The sequence below is a fragment of the Euleptes europaea genome, chromosome 10, assembly GCF_029931775.1.
Source record: "Euleptes europaea isolate rEulEur1 chromosome 10, rEulEur1.hap1, whole genome shotgun sequence".
Classification (NCBI taxonomy): domain Eukaryota; kingdom Metazoa; phylum Chordata; class Lepidosauria; order Squamata; family Sphaerodactylidae; genus Euleptes; species Euleptes europaea.
The window spans coordinates 57,733,379-57,748,743 of NC_079321.1; the positions used below are offsets into that span (position 1 = coordinate 57,733,379).

The following is a 15,365-nucleotide window of genomic DNA, read 5'->3' on the forward strand; positions in this document are numbered from 1 at the left end:
AGCCAGCTGTAGAATCCGGCCCCGACCATGCGGAGCAGGAGCAACTCTGGCATGCAGCTGGATGGCTACACCCGGCTGGTGCAAGAGACCAACCTGTGCCACCAGGCGCATGAGTACGCCACTGGTTGGATGCCTGCCTGCTTGCCTGCATGGGGGGGGGGCGGCATCTGGGGCAGCTGCCTGCTTGGGGCTTGGTCGGCTAATTTTTAAGTTGATAATTTTGTGTGGCCCATGAATGATGTTATAAATATCCAAATGGCCCTTGGCGGAAAAAAGGTTCCCCACCCCTGGTGTAGATAGTCTTCTGATTACTAGCCACAATATTAAGAAATGGTCTTAATTTGGGATTTGTAAAGGGACAATAATATATAGTTTTTCCTGGAATCTCTAAGGATTATGAATTGTATTAAACATACTCTAATGTTCTATTTCTTCTCCTAGGCAATGTTCAGTCTTTGTATGGTTGAAAGTGGAGCAGATGAAGTGAATTTACATGGCATCACAAGCATAGGTTTGAAGCAAGCTCTGGAATTTGCATATACTGGGCAGGTATAGTAACTAACTTAATCTGTCTGTAAAGCTTATGTGGCCATCTCAGAATTGGTAATCCACTTTCTGTATTGTTTATAGCAGGGGTCCCAAACCGGAATTCTGACTTTGGGTGGTAGGTACAACAATAAAATGGCTTCCGCAGGAGTGGGAACCAATTACAAGATCCCTCCCATGGGAATGTATTCCAACAGCAGCTAGCCATCACAGTCCTATTGAAATTCATGGAACATTTCGTCAGTAATCATGACTATATCTCCTTATTTTGAGGGGATTGTGCTTTGTGTGTTCTGACATTGCCCTTCTTGCAACGTTTTAAAATGAGCATATTATTTAAAATTACAGGAGGGAAACTGCCCATATATACAGAGCAAATTCAAGTACAGGGGAGAAGGCCGGGGATTTTAAAAAATGCACAGGGAATGGGGACAGAGAGAAATAAAGCAACACAATAGTGTGAGGCTGGAAAGGGGAGAGAGAAGGCGAAGAGGAGGGTTTGCTCTTGTTTGTGGCTTCCTAGAGGCATCTGGTTGGCCACTGTGTGAACAGACTGCTGGACTTCATGGGCCTTGGTCTGATCCAGCAGGCCTTTCTTATGTTCTTATGCTCTGAAGTGTTCAGCCCCAGGCAAATTTGCCTGCTGACCCCTCAGCTGGATCCACGCTCCCCTCCTTGCCCGTCTTCCCCCTACTTCCTTTTCTGTTCCCACCCCATCCCCTTCAGGCCAGTCAGCTTTGGTTCCAGGCTGCAGCAGTAGTTCGTGGGACAAGAGGAAAGTAGCAGGCTTGGATGGGAAGGAGAAGGCTTCTCTCCAGGATCAGAGGAGCATGCCTATTAAGTGCTTTGGAACACAGGCAGGATAATGCTGCTGCAGTTGTCTTGTTTGTGGGCTTCCTAGAGGCACCTTGTTGGCCACTGTGTGAGCAGACTGCTGGACTTGATGGACCTTGGTCTGATCCAGCATGGCTTTTCTTATGTTCTTAAGGTTTTTCTTTCCCCACGAGTGCCAGCTGGCTTGTTTTTGTCCTGGGCAGCCCTCAGGAGTAGAGAAATACAGAGCGACTCCGCTGTGTGTGGAGGGCTTCCCCCACTCCAAGCCTGAAGGCGTGGGAATAGCCAAGGCCAGCGGCAGCTTTCCTTGTCACGCTGCAGAGATCCTTGTACTATGGCTTCAGCTGCCACCAAAACAACTTTGAAAAAACTGAACAGCCCCGTCTGGAGATCAGATCAGAAGTCCTGCTGGGCAAATGCCCTACCTGGCCCTTCCCACTTCGTAAAAACACTCAGCGGGCACCAGGAAAGGTGTCTGCAGGAACCACTCCACCCACAGGCACTGTCTTAGGGACTCCTGGTTTATAGTACACCTTTGCCTTAGACAGTTTGTTGTTTGCATTGTTTCCTAATTTGGTAAACTTACTCGTATTGGGTTGTTCATTGGTTGTTTTATGCTGTCTGACCGTGCTGCTTTATACCCTGTGATCCACCTTGAGTCTCCATGAGGAAGGCAGACTATAGACAAGGTAAGTAAATAAATGAAGTCGGAGGTCCAGTTCAACAACCACGTTGGCCAGGGAGCAGATCTAGCATGGGATTGCCGCAGCGTCTGCCTGATTCACAGCTCAACCGACTGTGCTGCACTGCCACAGATTACTGGCAGTTTTCAGTTCCATTTTATCTTTGCCCACAGGGAAAATGCAACAACAGTTCCGTATTTTTTGTCTCCTTTGCCTGCGTAGTAAATGAACGTTAACAGTCGATAATAAAAGCTGTTTTTTGTTTTGCTGTGAGTGTCATGCTGCTTTGCAGTCATTCTCTTTCTTTTGTCTTTCTTTCTTTCTTTTGATTATGCATTCCCAAAGAGTCAACTTTAAAGATGTTTTTCTTGTGAAAGTGGTTTTTCTCGGCTTTGGGTTTAGCTCGCCTGTTCAGCATTCTCTGTTTGGTTGTGGCAAGTTTAACCCCCTTCGATGCTGAGCCTTCAAAATGAAATTTGCACAGTTCTGCATTTTGCGTTTGAATGTCTGCCCAGGCTTCGAGACCCCCTTTTTCAAAGGGTGCGAGGCAAGCGCAGAATATGGTTGTGTCATATTCTCTCTCTCTGGATGTTGGCAACCTTACTCAAGGCACAATTGTGCCCTTCAGTTTAAAGTGCAAGTCACTCCTTGTGCTCCCTTTCAAGGTAAGGAGGGCCACCTTGCTGTGCCAACATTGGTAACTCTTTGGGGAACTGCTGAAAGCAACTGTTGCTATGGAACAGGTGTGGGGAAGGGGCTGGTTTTCAACAAAGAAAGTCACAGATCCTAGTGGGGATACCTTTTTTGGTCTCCCAACCATCCCTCTCTTTCTGCTGCCACAGTGAAACTTGGTATGTTCATTTCTGAGAATTCCCAGTTTGGTTCGAGGTAGACTTTTCTAAGGGTAGAGATCCAAAAATTACATACAGCTTTGGAATAGGTTGCTCTTAGCTTCCTCTACCTTGGAATGGCAGGACCTCCAGAAAAAGCTGCTGTGCAGGGGCAGATGTTTTGTGTAGATTGCCTTCAAACTATTGCCCAACAGCTAATGAACTGCTGAAACGTTGGACTTGATGGGTCTCTGCCAGTGGCAGTTCTAGAGCTATTTCTTTAAAGATTTCTCTGTGGGTCGGTACCCCAAGATAATATATTACCTGGGTACCAAGGCCTCTTTTGTGATAGCTGATGCAAAATGTAAAACTAGTTAGTCCTCTGTCAGTGTGATCTTAAGTAGAGTTACACCCTTCTAAGCCCATTGACTTTAATGGACTTAGAAGGGAGCAACTGTGCTTAGGATGGCACTGAAAGTTACCCAGACTAGCACAACTCAAATAGAACTGTACGGTTGGATCCTAAACTGCCTTTCCACTCATGGAAAGCACTTCTACTTGGGGGGAAAAGGGGAGGATAATTTTTGCCAATTCCTCCCCATACTCCCACCATAGCCTTCCTTTTGACCCCTATCATGTTCTTCGGGAGCCACTGACTCACTGTGAAACAATTTTGGGAGACACAGCAGGAGGAGGGAGGTGGAAAGTTGCCATTTATGCAGTGCTGCTCTACTCATGTATCTTGGGATAATTTCTTCCTAGGGTGATTTATAGCATTTTTATTGTTTTTATTACGCTATGGTTCACTTATGTGCCAAATAGTTTTGTTTTCTGCTGTGGTCCTTGGCTGATGTAATTGCTAAATAAATCTTGGTGTCAATAGTGTCGAGATCAGGTTTTGGTTCTAATGAGAGCTACTTCTGAGTAGTTACCAAGTTTAAAAAAAGTTTAAAACTGTTACCAAGTTTAAAAAAAATCTAGAGCAGATCTTTTTGTTATCTTTTCCTGGGTCTTTTAAAAGATGCACAACTACCCTTCAGCAGCTGGTGAGCTATTGGTAGCTTACGTGCTACCTGTTAGAGACCCCTAGTCCAGCTAGGTTCTTAGCTGGTTTGTGGGTTAGGCAACCCAGGTACAATGAAGAATTAAGATCTGTTCTGATTTGGCCCCACTCATTTTAGTGATGCTCGCCTGGTTTCAGTCCAAGTGATATTTCAAAATACAGCTGCTCTTGCTGTACATGTCTATGCTTTTTAATTTAACACTATCTCTTAGATTTTTGGTAGAAGTATGTATGCTGACCTATAATGGGGCAAGTTGTTAGCTATTTTATTTATCCTAGATGCTTTAAGTATTTTAACTATGAAGACTTACAGAATCTGGGCACATTTTGAGGTGCACCATGTCTTCCAGCAAGCTCAAGTGAAATTGTTTTAAACAATTTGCAAATATAAATTTAGTGCTGTGTATTGTAAACCTCATGTGCTTGAAGCTTTGAAGGCTCTGACGTTAGATTGTTTGTCTTCCTGAGAGATGGCTTTTTAAAATCTGAGTAGCTGCTGTTGCCGCAAGGAGAATCCTCCATGCCCATGCGTTGACTCAAAACTGTTGAAGTCTTAGTGGTAAAAATTTCAAAGTGTGGGTGTAATCCGTAAATGCTATTAACGGATAGTTGGATTTGTGCATGTGCCTCCTACACACTGCTGTGAAAACTCTTGAGTCACAATCAGTTTGGGTCGATCAGCACAGTATCCTCAAGGGAACAGGGTATTTTCTTTCCAGAAGGAAGAGCTTCCTCTGGTAAATGATTATGTCACAACAACCCCAATGGAGGTAAAAACAACAGCAGCAGAGACGTTCGATTAAATGATGCTTTGGTCAGGAGCAACAAACCTGAAACTCTGAAGCCCAGTTTCTTAGGTCTTCTGTCTTAAAAAATCTTGTTCTGCATCACTATGAATGTGTAGTCCTACTTGGCATTCCTTATTAAGCCCTGTTGTCCTGTGTGTTGTGTGTTAAGTGCCGTCAAGTCGCTTCCGACTCATGGCGACCCTATGAATGAAAGTCCTCCAAAATGTCCTGCCTTTGACAGCCTTGCTCAGATCTTGCAAATTGAAGGCTGTGGCTTCCTGTTGTCCTAGTTAGGATAATAAAGCTATTGCATAACTCAGCGTTCTCCAGCATGGTGCCCATGCTATGGTGCCTGCCATGTGCTTCAGAAAAGTAGGTGGGAACACTGTGAAGGGAGAATAACTGTGTTTTATCCTCCCTTCCCTTCCTCTGGTCTTCGTGTGTGTGTGTGTGTGTGTGTATTTTATCCTCCCCCTTAGTAGTCTTCTGTGTGTGTTGCATGTGCATATGTTTATCCCTCCTCAGCTTTCTTCTGTGTATGTGTGGGTGTTTTATCATTCCTTCACTGCCTTGATAGTCTTCTGAGTGAGTGTGATCTGTCTTCCCCCTCCACCCCCGGGTTAGTTTTGTATGTGTGTGTTAAGCCTTCCTTGGTCATCTTCTGTGTTTGTGTTACAAGGATCCTGCCCCCTCCTCTGAGATAGTGGACAGTTGTTTTAATAGGTACTCCATTCAGAGCCTAAGTGCCAGGGGAACTGAAATTTGAACAGTATAAAAAAGCCACCTGGGTTCAGCCATGACATTGGAGGTTCCCATATTTGAAGAGAAAGGGTATTGCTGGAATTAACAATCTTGCCCCAGCTCTGTGGCATATCTTTCTCAAGGTCAAAAGACCTTTCAACAATGAGGACATTACCCAATGTCCACACATACCCCAGAGGTGTCTGCCCAGCCCAAGGTCGGTGACTCAACCAAGGAATCAAGGAAGGCACTCAAGTCATTAAATTGCCCTCCACCCTAATCTAATTAGTCATTTTTCCCTGGGTCTTTGTGCCCATGCAGATCTGCCTCACAATAGCCTAACCAAGGTAATTTTCCAATTCATCGCACCAAAGTATGACAGCAGTTAACTTTAAACCTGCGAGTAAGATTCAAACTTCTCATCTCAATCAAATCCAAAATTGGGACAGCCAAACCCCAACCGGAACCCAGGGCCTTCTGTCCATAAAAGAAGAACCCCAAACCCAAGCAAACTGTTCCTCAGATCTACGGTCCTGATCTCTGATGGTCAGAACTCTGGTTTTCTTCTGAGAACCCCTGCTGCACTCCATAGGCTTTTTCTCCCTGCTTTGCTGGCTCCTTGCTCTGCTTGTCAGATTTTTGCTGTGTTGACCCCTAGACCTCTTCAGACCACAAGCCCTCTGATTTAAGGTTGTATGCTCCTTGCTGAAACTTCCTCCCTTCTTCCTCTAATCTGGTTCATCCTCTTGCACCCAACTAAAATGTACGATCAAGTGTGTCAAAAGCTGCTGAAAGATCTGGAACATGGGTGTCAAAACTATGGCTTGGGGGCTGCCCCTGAGCCCTTTTCTCCTGGCCCCTGAGCTCCCTGCCCTGAACTCCACAGCTGTGTTTCCTTCCTCCTTCCCGAGGTGCCATAGTGTCCTGCAGCCTGATCCAGAACCCACTCAGCCTGAGTTGCAGCCACCACCTGCTTAATCGCCCTTACCCCTAAATGGAAAGTTGGAAATAGTCCTACAATTGTCCATGTCCTCTGGCCAGAGTTGATTTCTTAAGGAGTGATCTTGCCATTCTCTGTGAGGTCTCAAAGATTCCCCCAACTGATGATGTGCCAATCTTGACTGGAGGCCGTCTTATTCTGCTCCAGTTTTAGAAGCCAGGAAAGGCAGGGATCTAATTTGCAGGTGGTGGCTTTCACAATGCTTCAATCCACTATTATTATAAAATATTGACAACTGGGCACTTCTAATGCCTTAGGCACAGGACCTGTCTCTAAATTGGTCTCTGAGTTGGGCTGTCCAAGAGTCTTTTTCAGTAAAGAACCTAGAAATATTGTCACAGTTAATATCCAAATTTGATTTTCTAGAGTGGTTGGAGTTCATTATTAATAACTCCTGAACTACCATAAGTAACTGCACTGATGCAGTAGTGTCAGAGAAAAAACACACACCTTCTTTGTCAACATCTTCACAGCCACAAAGGCCTGCAGGTGTCTCTGGCATTCTTTTGTCAGGTTTGAAAAAAAAAGTCCTCACTTGGCTTGATGTGACAGCCTCAGCCTGTACGTTTAACTCTACTGAGTATCTTATTGAAGTCTGTTTGGTGGTGCTTGCTCCCAGAAGTGTTCTTGGGATTGCATTGTCAGGACCAGAAATGATCTAGATGTCTGCGGTACCGTACTTAAAATTCTGCTCTGTGTGTGTGTGTACGAAGTGCCTTCAAGTCGCAACCGGCTTATGGCGGCCCCTTATGGGGTTTTCATGGCAAGAGACTAACAGAGGTGGTTTTGCCAGTGCCTTCCTCTGCACAGCAACCCTGGTATTCCTTGGTGGTCTCCCATCCAAATACTAACCAAGGCCGACCCTGCTTAGCTTCTGAGATCTGACGAGATCAGGCTAGCCTGGGCCATCCAGGTCAGGGCTAAAATTCTGCTAGCTCAGCCAAAGCACACAGAAATAATATTTTGCTTCTTGAGGGGTTTCCAAGAATGGCAGTTGTAGCTAGAGGTGCTTCTAGCTGTTTAAAAATTACTTGACACTAATCCGCAAGACAACTATGTGATGTCCGCCCCAACCACCCAAGCCTAGATAGTAGGTGGGTCCACCCAGTGAGTCCTTTGTCAGAAGCACAAACTACTGTTTTGTGTGCTGTGGCAAATTTTGATTGCTCAGCTGTGAGGTGCACTGCACAAATAATGTTTCCACTCCCAAATGGGGAAATGGAATAACTATTGCTTCTTTGCTGGCATTAGTTAATTGCAAATTTGTGCAATTTAAAATTGCTCATCTCATAGAATCAGGAGACTGCTGAGAAAACCATAGGTAAAGAAATGTGTTGGGCTGGATAAAATGGCCAGGTAGTGACTTGAGTGAGAGTTGCTGAACGAATGTTGTGGGCAAAGAAAATCAGCACATTAAGAGAGCATTCTTAAGCAGATCTGCTCAAAAGCAAGTCCTGTGTTATTCAGAGGGCTTCCTCTCTGGAAAGTCTCCTTAGGACTGCGGTCCAGGAATGCAATCCTAAACAGGCCCTTCTAAGTCCCTTATTTAAATTGTTACTCTGTTCTGTTGTCAAAGTACTTTAGCTGGGTCAACATCAAATAAAAAGATGGTATTCAGCATAGAATGCCAGCTTTTTATTTGATGTTTACACAGCTAAAGTAATCTCTTAAGGGAAAATTATGCTTTCATTAATAATAATAAATAATAATTATCCTGGAACTGGAAGGGCCCCAAATCCATCTAGCTCAACTCCTTCTTTTTTCCTGTTGCGGAATTATCCTACTCCCACTTCCCCCCAAATCTTTATCATCCCCATTGTAACGTGTCGCAGGAGGGAGAGAGGGTGCATCATGGAGAACTATCGGTGAAGCGTTATGACATTTTCTTAATAGTACTTTACACATTGTGTAAGATATGGCAGGGAGTCCTGGCACACCAAACATGTAGGTTTGACATTTTAAAAAAATTAGAGCGTCTGTTCTAGAGCTTATTATGGCTGGGCTCCAAAGAACCATTCTGAAGGAGGCTTTGGACTGGTATTTCCCGGAAAACCGTCCTTCCTCGTGGCACTTGGAAAGCTGCTTTTGGGAAGACTTGATTTTAAAAGGCAGAGTGTAGCAGGGTTAGGGGCTTGGCTGATGGACACACCTAAATCCTTCTTCCAGGTATTTTTAAAAACAAACTGTGTAAAGATGCAGAAGTGTTTTTTTGTGTTAGCATTTTAAAGAAACTGAAGCATTTTGCATGGAATCGATATATGTGAAGATCAGAGGCATATTCAAGTTCCTTTTACCCGCCGAGAGTATTGTAACTCTCCCTGGCCATGTCTTGTTGGATGCGCCACTGCTGTGCCCGGTTTATCACAATGCATCTGGCCACTAATGGTAAGCCAAAGGCACCCCATACCTCCCCACGAGTGTCTAACAGCTTGTCCTGAATTGTGCCCTTTATCAGGTAAGACTGTATATTAGCACACAGTTCTAAAGACTTATGGGCAGTTATGTTTTCTTAAGGGGGGGTCGCTTTCCATTCATTCTCTCTCTCCCCCCCCCCCCAATTTTTCTCATGGAGTAGTTGGCGGACTCTCAAGAGCAGCCTAAGTGTGAAGTGGGACTCTGCAGTGGGAAAGGGGAATTGCTGGAAATGGCTCCCCCCCTCCCCGAAAGAGAACTTGTGCCCTTGAAATGTGTATTTGAATAGAGTGTGTGTCATTTTAATACTTGATTTCCCCTTACACTTCTTTCTCTGTTTCATTTATTTATACGAGCAGTGAAAATTGCCGTTCTGTATAAAGTGGGTTTCTTGAGACCTCTAGTGAAAAACAGTTGGTGTTGCAGGAAGTGAATATAAAAAAAAGAACACAATGTATGTGGAAATAAGATTCATTCTCCCTGTTCAACAGAAGTAGGATTCATTGGAATTCACTAATAAATTTGAATGTGTTTCTTAGATTTGATCAAGGAAAGTTCCTACTACAAAAAATAGTGCTGACCCCCCCCATTAGAATAGCAGTTGTATTAGTGATTAGTGCTCCAGCAGCAGTAATTTAGTATTTATATTTAATGTTCTTATTAATGGTTAGACCAGCCCTGACCTGGATGGCCCAGGCTAGCCTGATCTCATCAGATCTCAGAAGCTAAGCAGGGTTAGCCCTGGTTAGTATTTGGATGGGAGACCACCAAGGAATACCAGGGTTGCTGTGCAGAGGAAGGCACTGGCAAACCACCTCTGTTAGTCTCTTGCCTTGAAAACCCTAAAAGGGGGTCGCCATAAGTCAGCTGGGACTTGAAGGCACTTTACACACACAATGGTTAGATAATATATATTAATGGTTAGTATTCCAGCATTGCTGTTTCTGATGAGGGGAGGGGCCGTGGCTCAGTGGTAGAGCATCTGCTTGGCATGCAGAAGGCCCCAGGTTCAATCCCCTGGCGTCTCCAGTTAAAGGGACTAGGCAAGTAGGTGATGTGAAAGACCCCCGCCTGAGACCCTGGATAGCCACTGCCAGTCTGAGTAGACAATACTGACTTTGATGGACCAAGGGTCTGATTCAGTATAAGGCAGCTTCATGTGTTCATGTGATTTTTTTTATCTTTAGTTGTCAGGTTATCTTGGTCTTCCAGTGTACTTTTAACAGTGCACATTTATGTCTGCCTAAATTCAGTGGGTAAAGTTGGTGAAAATGGGCTGTTGTGCCACTCACGCCTATGCCATGAACAGGTAGACTCTGATTGGTTCCTGGCTAATTGGTTGGGTGGAAATTGAGTAAACACCATAAACAAATAATAACAGCGGTGTGTTCCTAAATTGCTGTCAAACAATTCTTCTTTTTAGAAGTAAGAAGCTCAAAAGAAGTTAATTCTAACTCCCATTTGTGTTGTCTTGTAATTAAACTCTTAATCTGATAAAACTGGAAAATCAGAATGCTTCCAATACCATGTTCAGATACTGCGGTCAATTGTACTTCTCTGTTTTTAACCAAATCACCTATCTAAACCAATCCATTCCCAATGGTTGCAATCAAATTCACTCCATCGGCCCTGGAAGCCAATTCTCTTATGGCAGAGTTAAGAGGTGAAAATCCCAGAGACAATTTGTTATAATATTTTCCCCATATTTCTAATATGCAATCAATTAAGCAGTTCATACACTTAATCGAATGTTGTCCATAGTATAAACCAGCTGCTCAGTGGAATATTCACACAGGATTAATCCAATACAGTCATGTCAGAATCGCTGTCATCAACCCATGAGGCTAACCAATTCAACCTAGTTGCTGCATAATTTAATACAATGTTTTGGAACTGCCAAACTGCCTTTGTTCTGTTGCCACTGGGCTTCTCGCCTGGCCAATGTTTTCTTATGCCAAATAAAGCTAGTTAATATGTTCTGCCATTCCATTAATTTTTTTCTCAGGAATCAACATTGAAAGGCTTTGAAAGAGGTAAAGTAGCAGCACCATTTTTACAGCATTAATCCTGTTGAACAAAGTAGATTTAATGTTTCCCAAATTGAAGGAGTAGCCTTAATTTTTTTTTAAATAACTGGGACATAGTTAGCAATAAACACATTTTCATTCGACCGCAAAATACAGATTGGAAAGTATGTAATTGTTGCTTCAGTTTGAGATGCTAGGCTTAACCAATTATCACCTATTTCACGAAAGGCTGCATTTATTAATAGCACCTTTGTCTTATACATATTTAGTGTATAGCCAGAAACTTTAACTCTTAATAGTTGTTTCTAGCTCTCTACCAGATAAATCTATCAGCAAATAGTGCTAGTTTTTATTCCCATATTCCAATTTTTATTCCCTTAATCATGGGATTTTTCCTAATAAGAATTGTGAGAAGCTCTAGAGCGAAAGCAGACAAGAACAGGGAGAGGAGATATCCCCATCTCATGCCTCTTTCAATAGTAAAGGGAAGCAATAAAGAACCTAGTGTGTTTAATCTCTCCTACAACTGGGCATAAATAATTTACCCACTGTTGAAAAAAACTGACCAAATCCATGTGCTTTCAAACTAGCTAGAAGAAATTGACCTTCTAATCTGTCAAAAGCTTTTTCAGCATCTAGAAAAACAAAGACACATTGTAATGATGAGTTTCACATAGTCAATGAAATTGAAAACTTTCCTGATGTTAGTTGAAATGTTTTGGCCCAAAATGAATGAACTAACATCAGGAAAGTTTTCAATTTTATGGCTAAAACAGATGTTAATATCTTGTAACCATAAGTTCGCAACAATATAGGATAATAACCTATTGCCAGTTGGTCCTTTCCTTTTTTATGCACTAGAATTATTTACTAGTAGACCATGCTATGGGAAGTTTCTTATTTGTTGATCTTGTTTATTGCATCACTTAATGAGCCTATTCATTTCTCAAAAAACAAAAAAAAAGGCTTTATAGTATTGTGGTGTGACTCCATCTAGACCTGGTGCTTTACTTAACTTGAGTCTCTTTATTGCATCTTCTACTTCAATGGTTGTAATAGTTTCTTCTCACTTTAATTTATCTGCTGTTTTTATCCTGGGAAGGTTAACCCCCTTTTTAAAAGATGCTATTAACTTCTGGTCTGGGGCTTCTGAGGTATATAATTCTCTGAAGAATTTTGCAAATTCTTGCACAGTTTCATCTACAAGAGTAGTTAACGGACCATCTTGTTTTCTCGCATAAGAAATTTTACCTTTGGCTTTCTTTTTGTCAACTCTGGCTGTCAGAAATTTCCCTTACCATCCACCAAAATCTAAGTATTTCTGCTTCATGAACAGCATCTTTTTATGAATTCTTTCAATAAATAGGGCAGGGGTCCCCAACCTTTTTGGGCACATTGGAATTCTGACACAGCGTGGTGAGTGCAGCAACAAAATGGCTACCACAAAATGACTGCCACAGGAGGTGGAGCCAGCCACAAAATGATTGCCACAGCTTAACTTTCCTTTATTCCATTCTTTATGCTTGTGGACCGCAGCTTAACTTCAGTAACGCAGTTCAGCTCCTTGTGCTGTGGTGGCAGCTGCTGCCAAAGCGACATTTTAAAAAATCTGCACAGCCAATCAGAAGCCTTGCTGGGCAAAAGCCTTACCTGGCCTCACTCACTTCCTAAAAATACTTGGCAGGTGTAAGAAAAAGTATTGCGGGTGCCATGGCACCCACAGGCACCATATTGGGGACCCTTTATCTAAAAGGTAAAGGTCCCCTGTGCAAGCACCAGGTCATTCCTGACCCATGGGGTGACGTCACATCCCAACATTTACTAGGCAGACTTTTTTTTTGTGGGGTGGTTTGCCATTGCCTTCCTCAGTCATCTTCCCTTTACCCCCAGCAAGCTGGGTACTCATTTTACCGACCGCGGAAGGATGGAAGGCTGAGTCGACCTTGAGCCGGCTACCTGAAACCAACTTCCGTTGGGAACGAACTCAGGTCATGAGCAGAACTTGGACTGCAGTACTGCACCTTACCACTCTGCGCCACGGGGCTCTTTACCGCTTATCTAGGGCTTGCAAATTCTGTCTAGCCTCTTTTAATTTATTAGATACTTCTTTTCTAAAGTTAAACTGTAGCTCTTTTTCCAAAGATCTTATTTTTGTTTTATAAACTATACAATGTTGCGCCTTAATTTTTTTCCTATGTGAGGTTTCACTAATAAATGTCCCTCTAATAAAAGCTTTACTAGCTTCCCATACGGGTATCGCTCAGACATTGCTGGTCATGTTTATTTATTTTTTTAATCGTCTGATTCTCCCTCAATCTTACCATGTGGATGTTGTTCACATTTTCTGTGTATGCCCTTCATCTATGATAATTAGAAGGCTGGTTGTTTTTTTTAAAATTTGTGCCTATTTTAAAATTTATATCCCACTTATTAGCCCTTATAGGCTCTCAAAGCAGCAAATGTTAAAAAGTTTCATGTAGATGCCAATAACATTGGTAGGAATATGAAGATGAGGGTATGGAAATATCGCTATGCACTCCTTATGGAGTTTATGAGACAGGGATGCTATAGGAAAGATGGGACTACCGTAATTTTCGCTCCATAAGACACACTTTTTTCCTCCTCAAAAGTGAGGGGAAATGTCTGTGCATCTTATGGAGCGAATGTGTGTGAATCCGGCCCCGGGGAGAAGGGCAAAGCTGCCTAGGCAGCGCAGAGCAGTTTAACCTCCCCCTCCCCCCGCTCTTCCCAGTCCCCAGGCTCAGCTGTTGGGTGGGTCCCCGGCCAACAGTTGAGCCTTTGGACCGGGAAACACGGGGGCAGGCAGCGCAGAGCAGTTTAACCTCCCCCTTCGCTTCCCGGTCCTGAGGCTCAGCTCTTGGGCGGGGACCCGCCCAACAGCCCAACCCGCCCAACAGCTGAGCCTCGGGACCGGGAAGCGCGGGGATGTGTGTGTGGAGGTTAAACTGCTCTGCGCTGCCTGGGCAGGCAGCGCAGAGCAGTTCAAATATCCCCCGTCTGGCTTCCAGGGAGTCCCTGGAAGCCAGGTGGGGGGGGTCTTGAAAGTTCTCTGTGCTGCCTGGGATGGCAGCGTGGAGAACTTTCAAGACCCCCCGCCCGGCTTCCAGGGACTCTGCTTTAAAGCCTCCTCTAAAAACTTGTTTTCCTCCTCTTAAAACTAGGTGTGTCTTATGGAGCGAAAAATACGGTATTGCTTAGTATTTTGGACCTTTTAAAGCCAGTTTGTACAAAATTGACAGCGACATCTGTGCGAAGAAGTATCACTATGGGGTTGTGCAGTTTGTGCAAATTTAGAAACAAAAGATGTCAGACCATGCCCACAAATTGGATATGTGTATAATCTGTTTCAAAACCACATTGAACAAAAGTCAATAAAGATGGACTTTAGTGGTGACCAATGTTTCAGCGTCTGTATGCATCTGTATGCGTTTTCTTTACCTTGGGCTGTCAAGGATACAGTGTCTGGGGGAAAAAAGTAGCTACTGTTTACTGGTTATGTAAATGAGCCATAATGTATGTGATTTATGTGTATCCCAATTCAGGAAACAACCTTTGTTATCTACAGAAATACATGGGCGCTAAGTTTTCCATCTTAACCACTGTCCCAAAATAGTGCTTAAAAAAACTGTTGGCTTCCAAGAATTGCTTTGCAAAAATGTTTTCAAATAAAACGTATAATTGTAAATGTCATATTTCAGAGCATTTTATGGGCTCACAACTTTCATTTTTTATTTCCCCGTATAGATTTTCTTGGAGCCGGGAGTGATCCCAGATGTGCTTGCTGCTGGCAGTCATCTGCAGTTGCTAGAGCTACTTAGTTTATGCTCTCACTATCTCATCCAGGTAAGGAGGAAGGCTAATACTTCCCTTGATTTTGTAACTTTTAACTTCATTTCCAAGCTGGTTGCACGTGAGGTCAGAATGAACATTATCAGCTATGCAGTAAAGAGAAGCTGGAGCACCTTGATTATGACTTTGTTGTCAAACTTGAGAAATGGTTTCTCTTTGTAGCTGTACAGATGAGGTGGAAAGGATAGATATATGTGTGGGTGGGCAGGCTGCAACCCTGTTTGCCATTATGGCTTAAAAATGGAACTATATTGTGAATTTCAAATGTTAACAGAGCTGCTGAGAATGGAGGACTGGGAAACAAAATTCACCAGGCTCTGCCCTGGCTGCTGTAGGGAGGGAGAAGAAACATGCAAGTTTTGCCAACAGGAAAATTGTGTGCTCCCAGAGCCATCTCGCTTCAGGAAAGCAATGTGGGGAAGATGGAGCCCTAAGCATCCTCTCATTGAACACCATGGTCCTCATCTGAATCAGGCCCATGCATGCCTGGGAAATAAGTTCCCAGCAAGGAACTCACAACACACGCCTGATGATCCAAACCCAGGGAGAATGTAATGTGTGACCTGAAATC

The 15,365-nt window shown here is 43.5% G+C and overlaps 1 protein-coding gene across 2 annotated transcripts in view; it reads left to right on the forward strand.

The window, feature by feature from the left end:
- Nucleotides 1–15,365, forward strand: part of KLHL32 (kelch like family member 32) — a 76,963-nt gene that overhangs the window by 11,101 nt on the left and 50,497 nt on the right. For both annotated transcript variants that reach the window (XM_056856705.1, XM_056856706.1), the window contains exons 3-4: nt 442–549; nt 14,690–14,788. In XM_056856705.1, the coding sequence (XP_056712683.1) occupies nt 442–549; nt 14,690–14,788 (207 nt within the window). The remainder of the gene's footprint in view (nt 1–441; nt 550–14,689; nt 14,789–15,365) is intronic.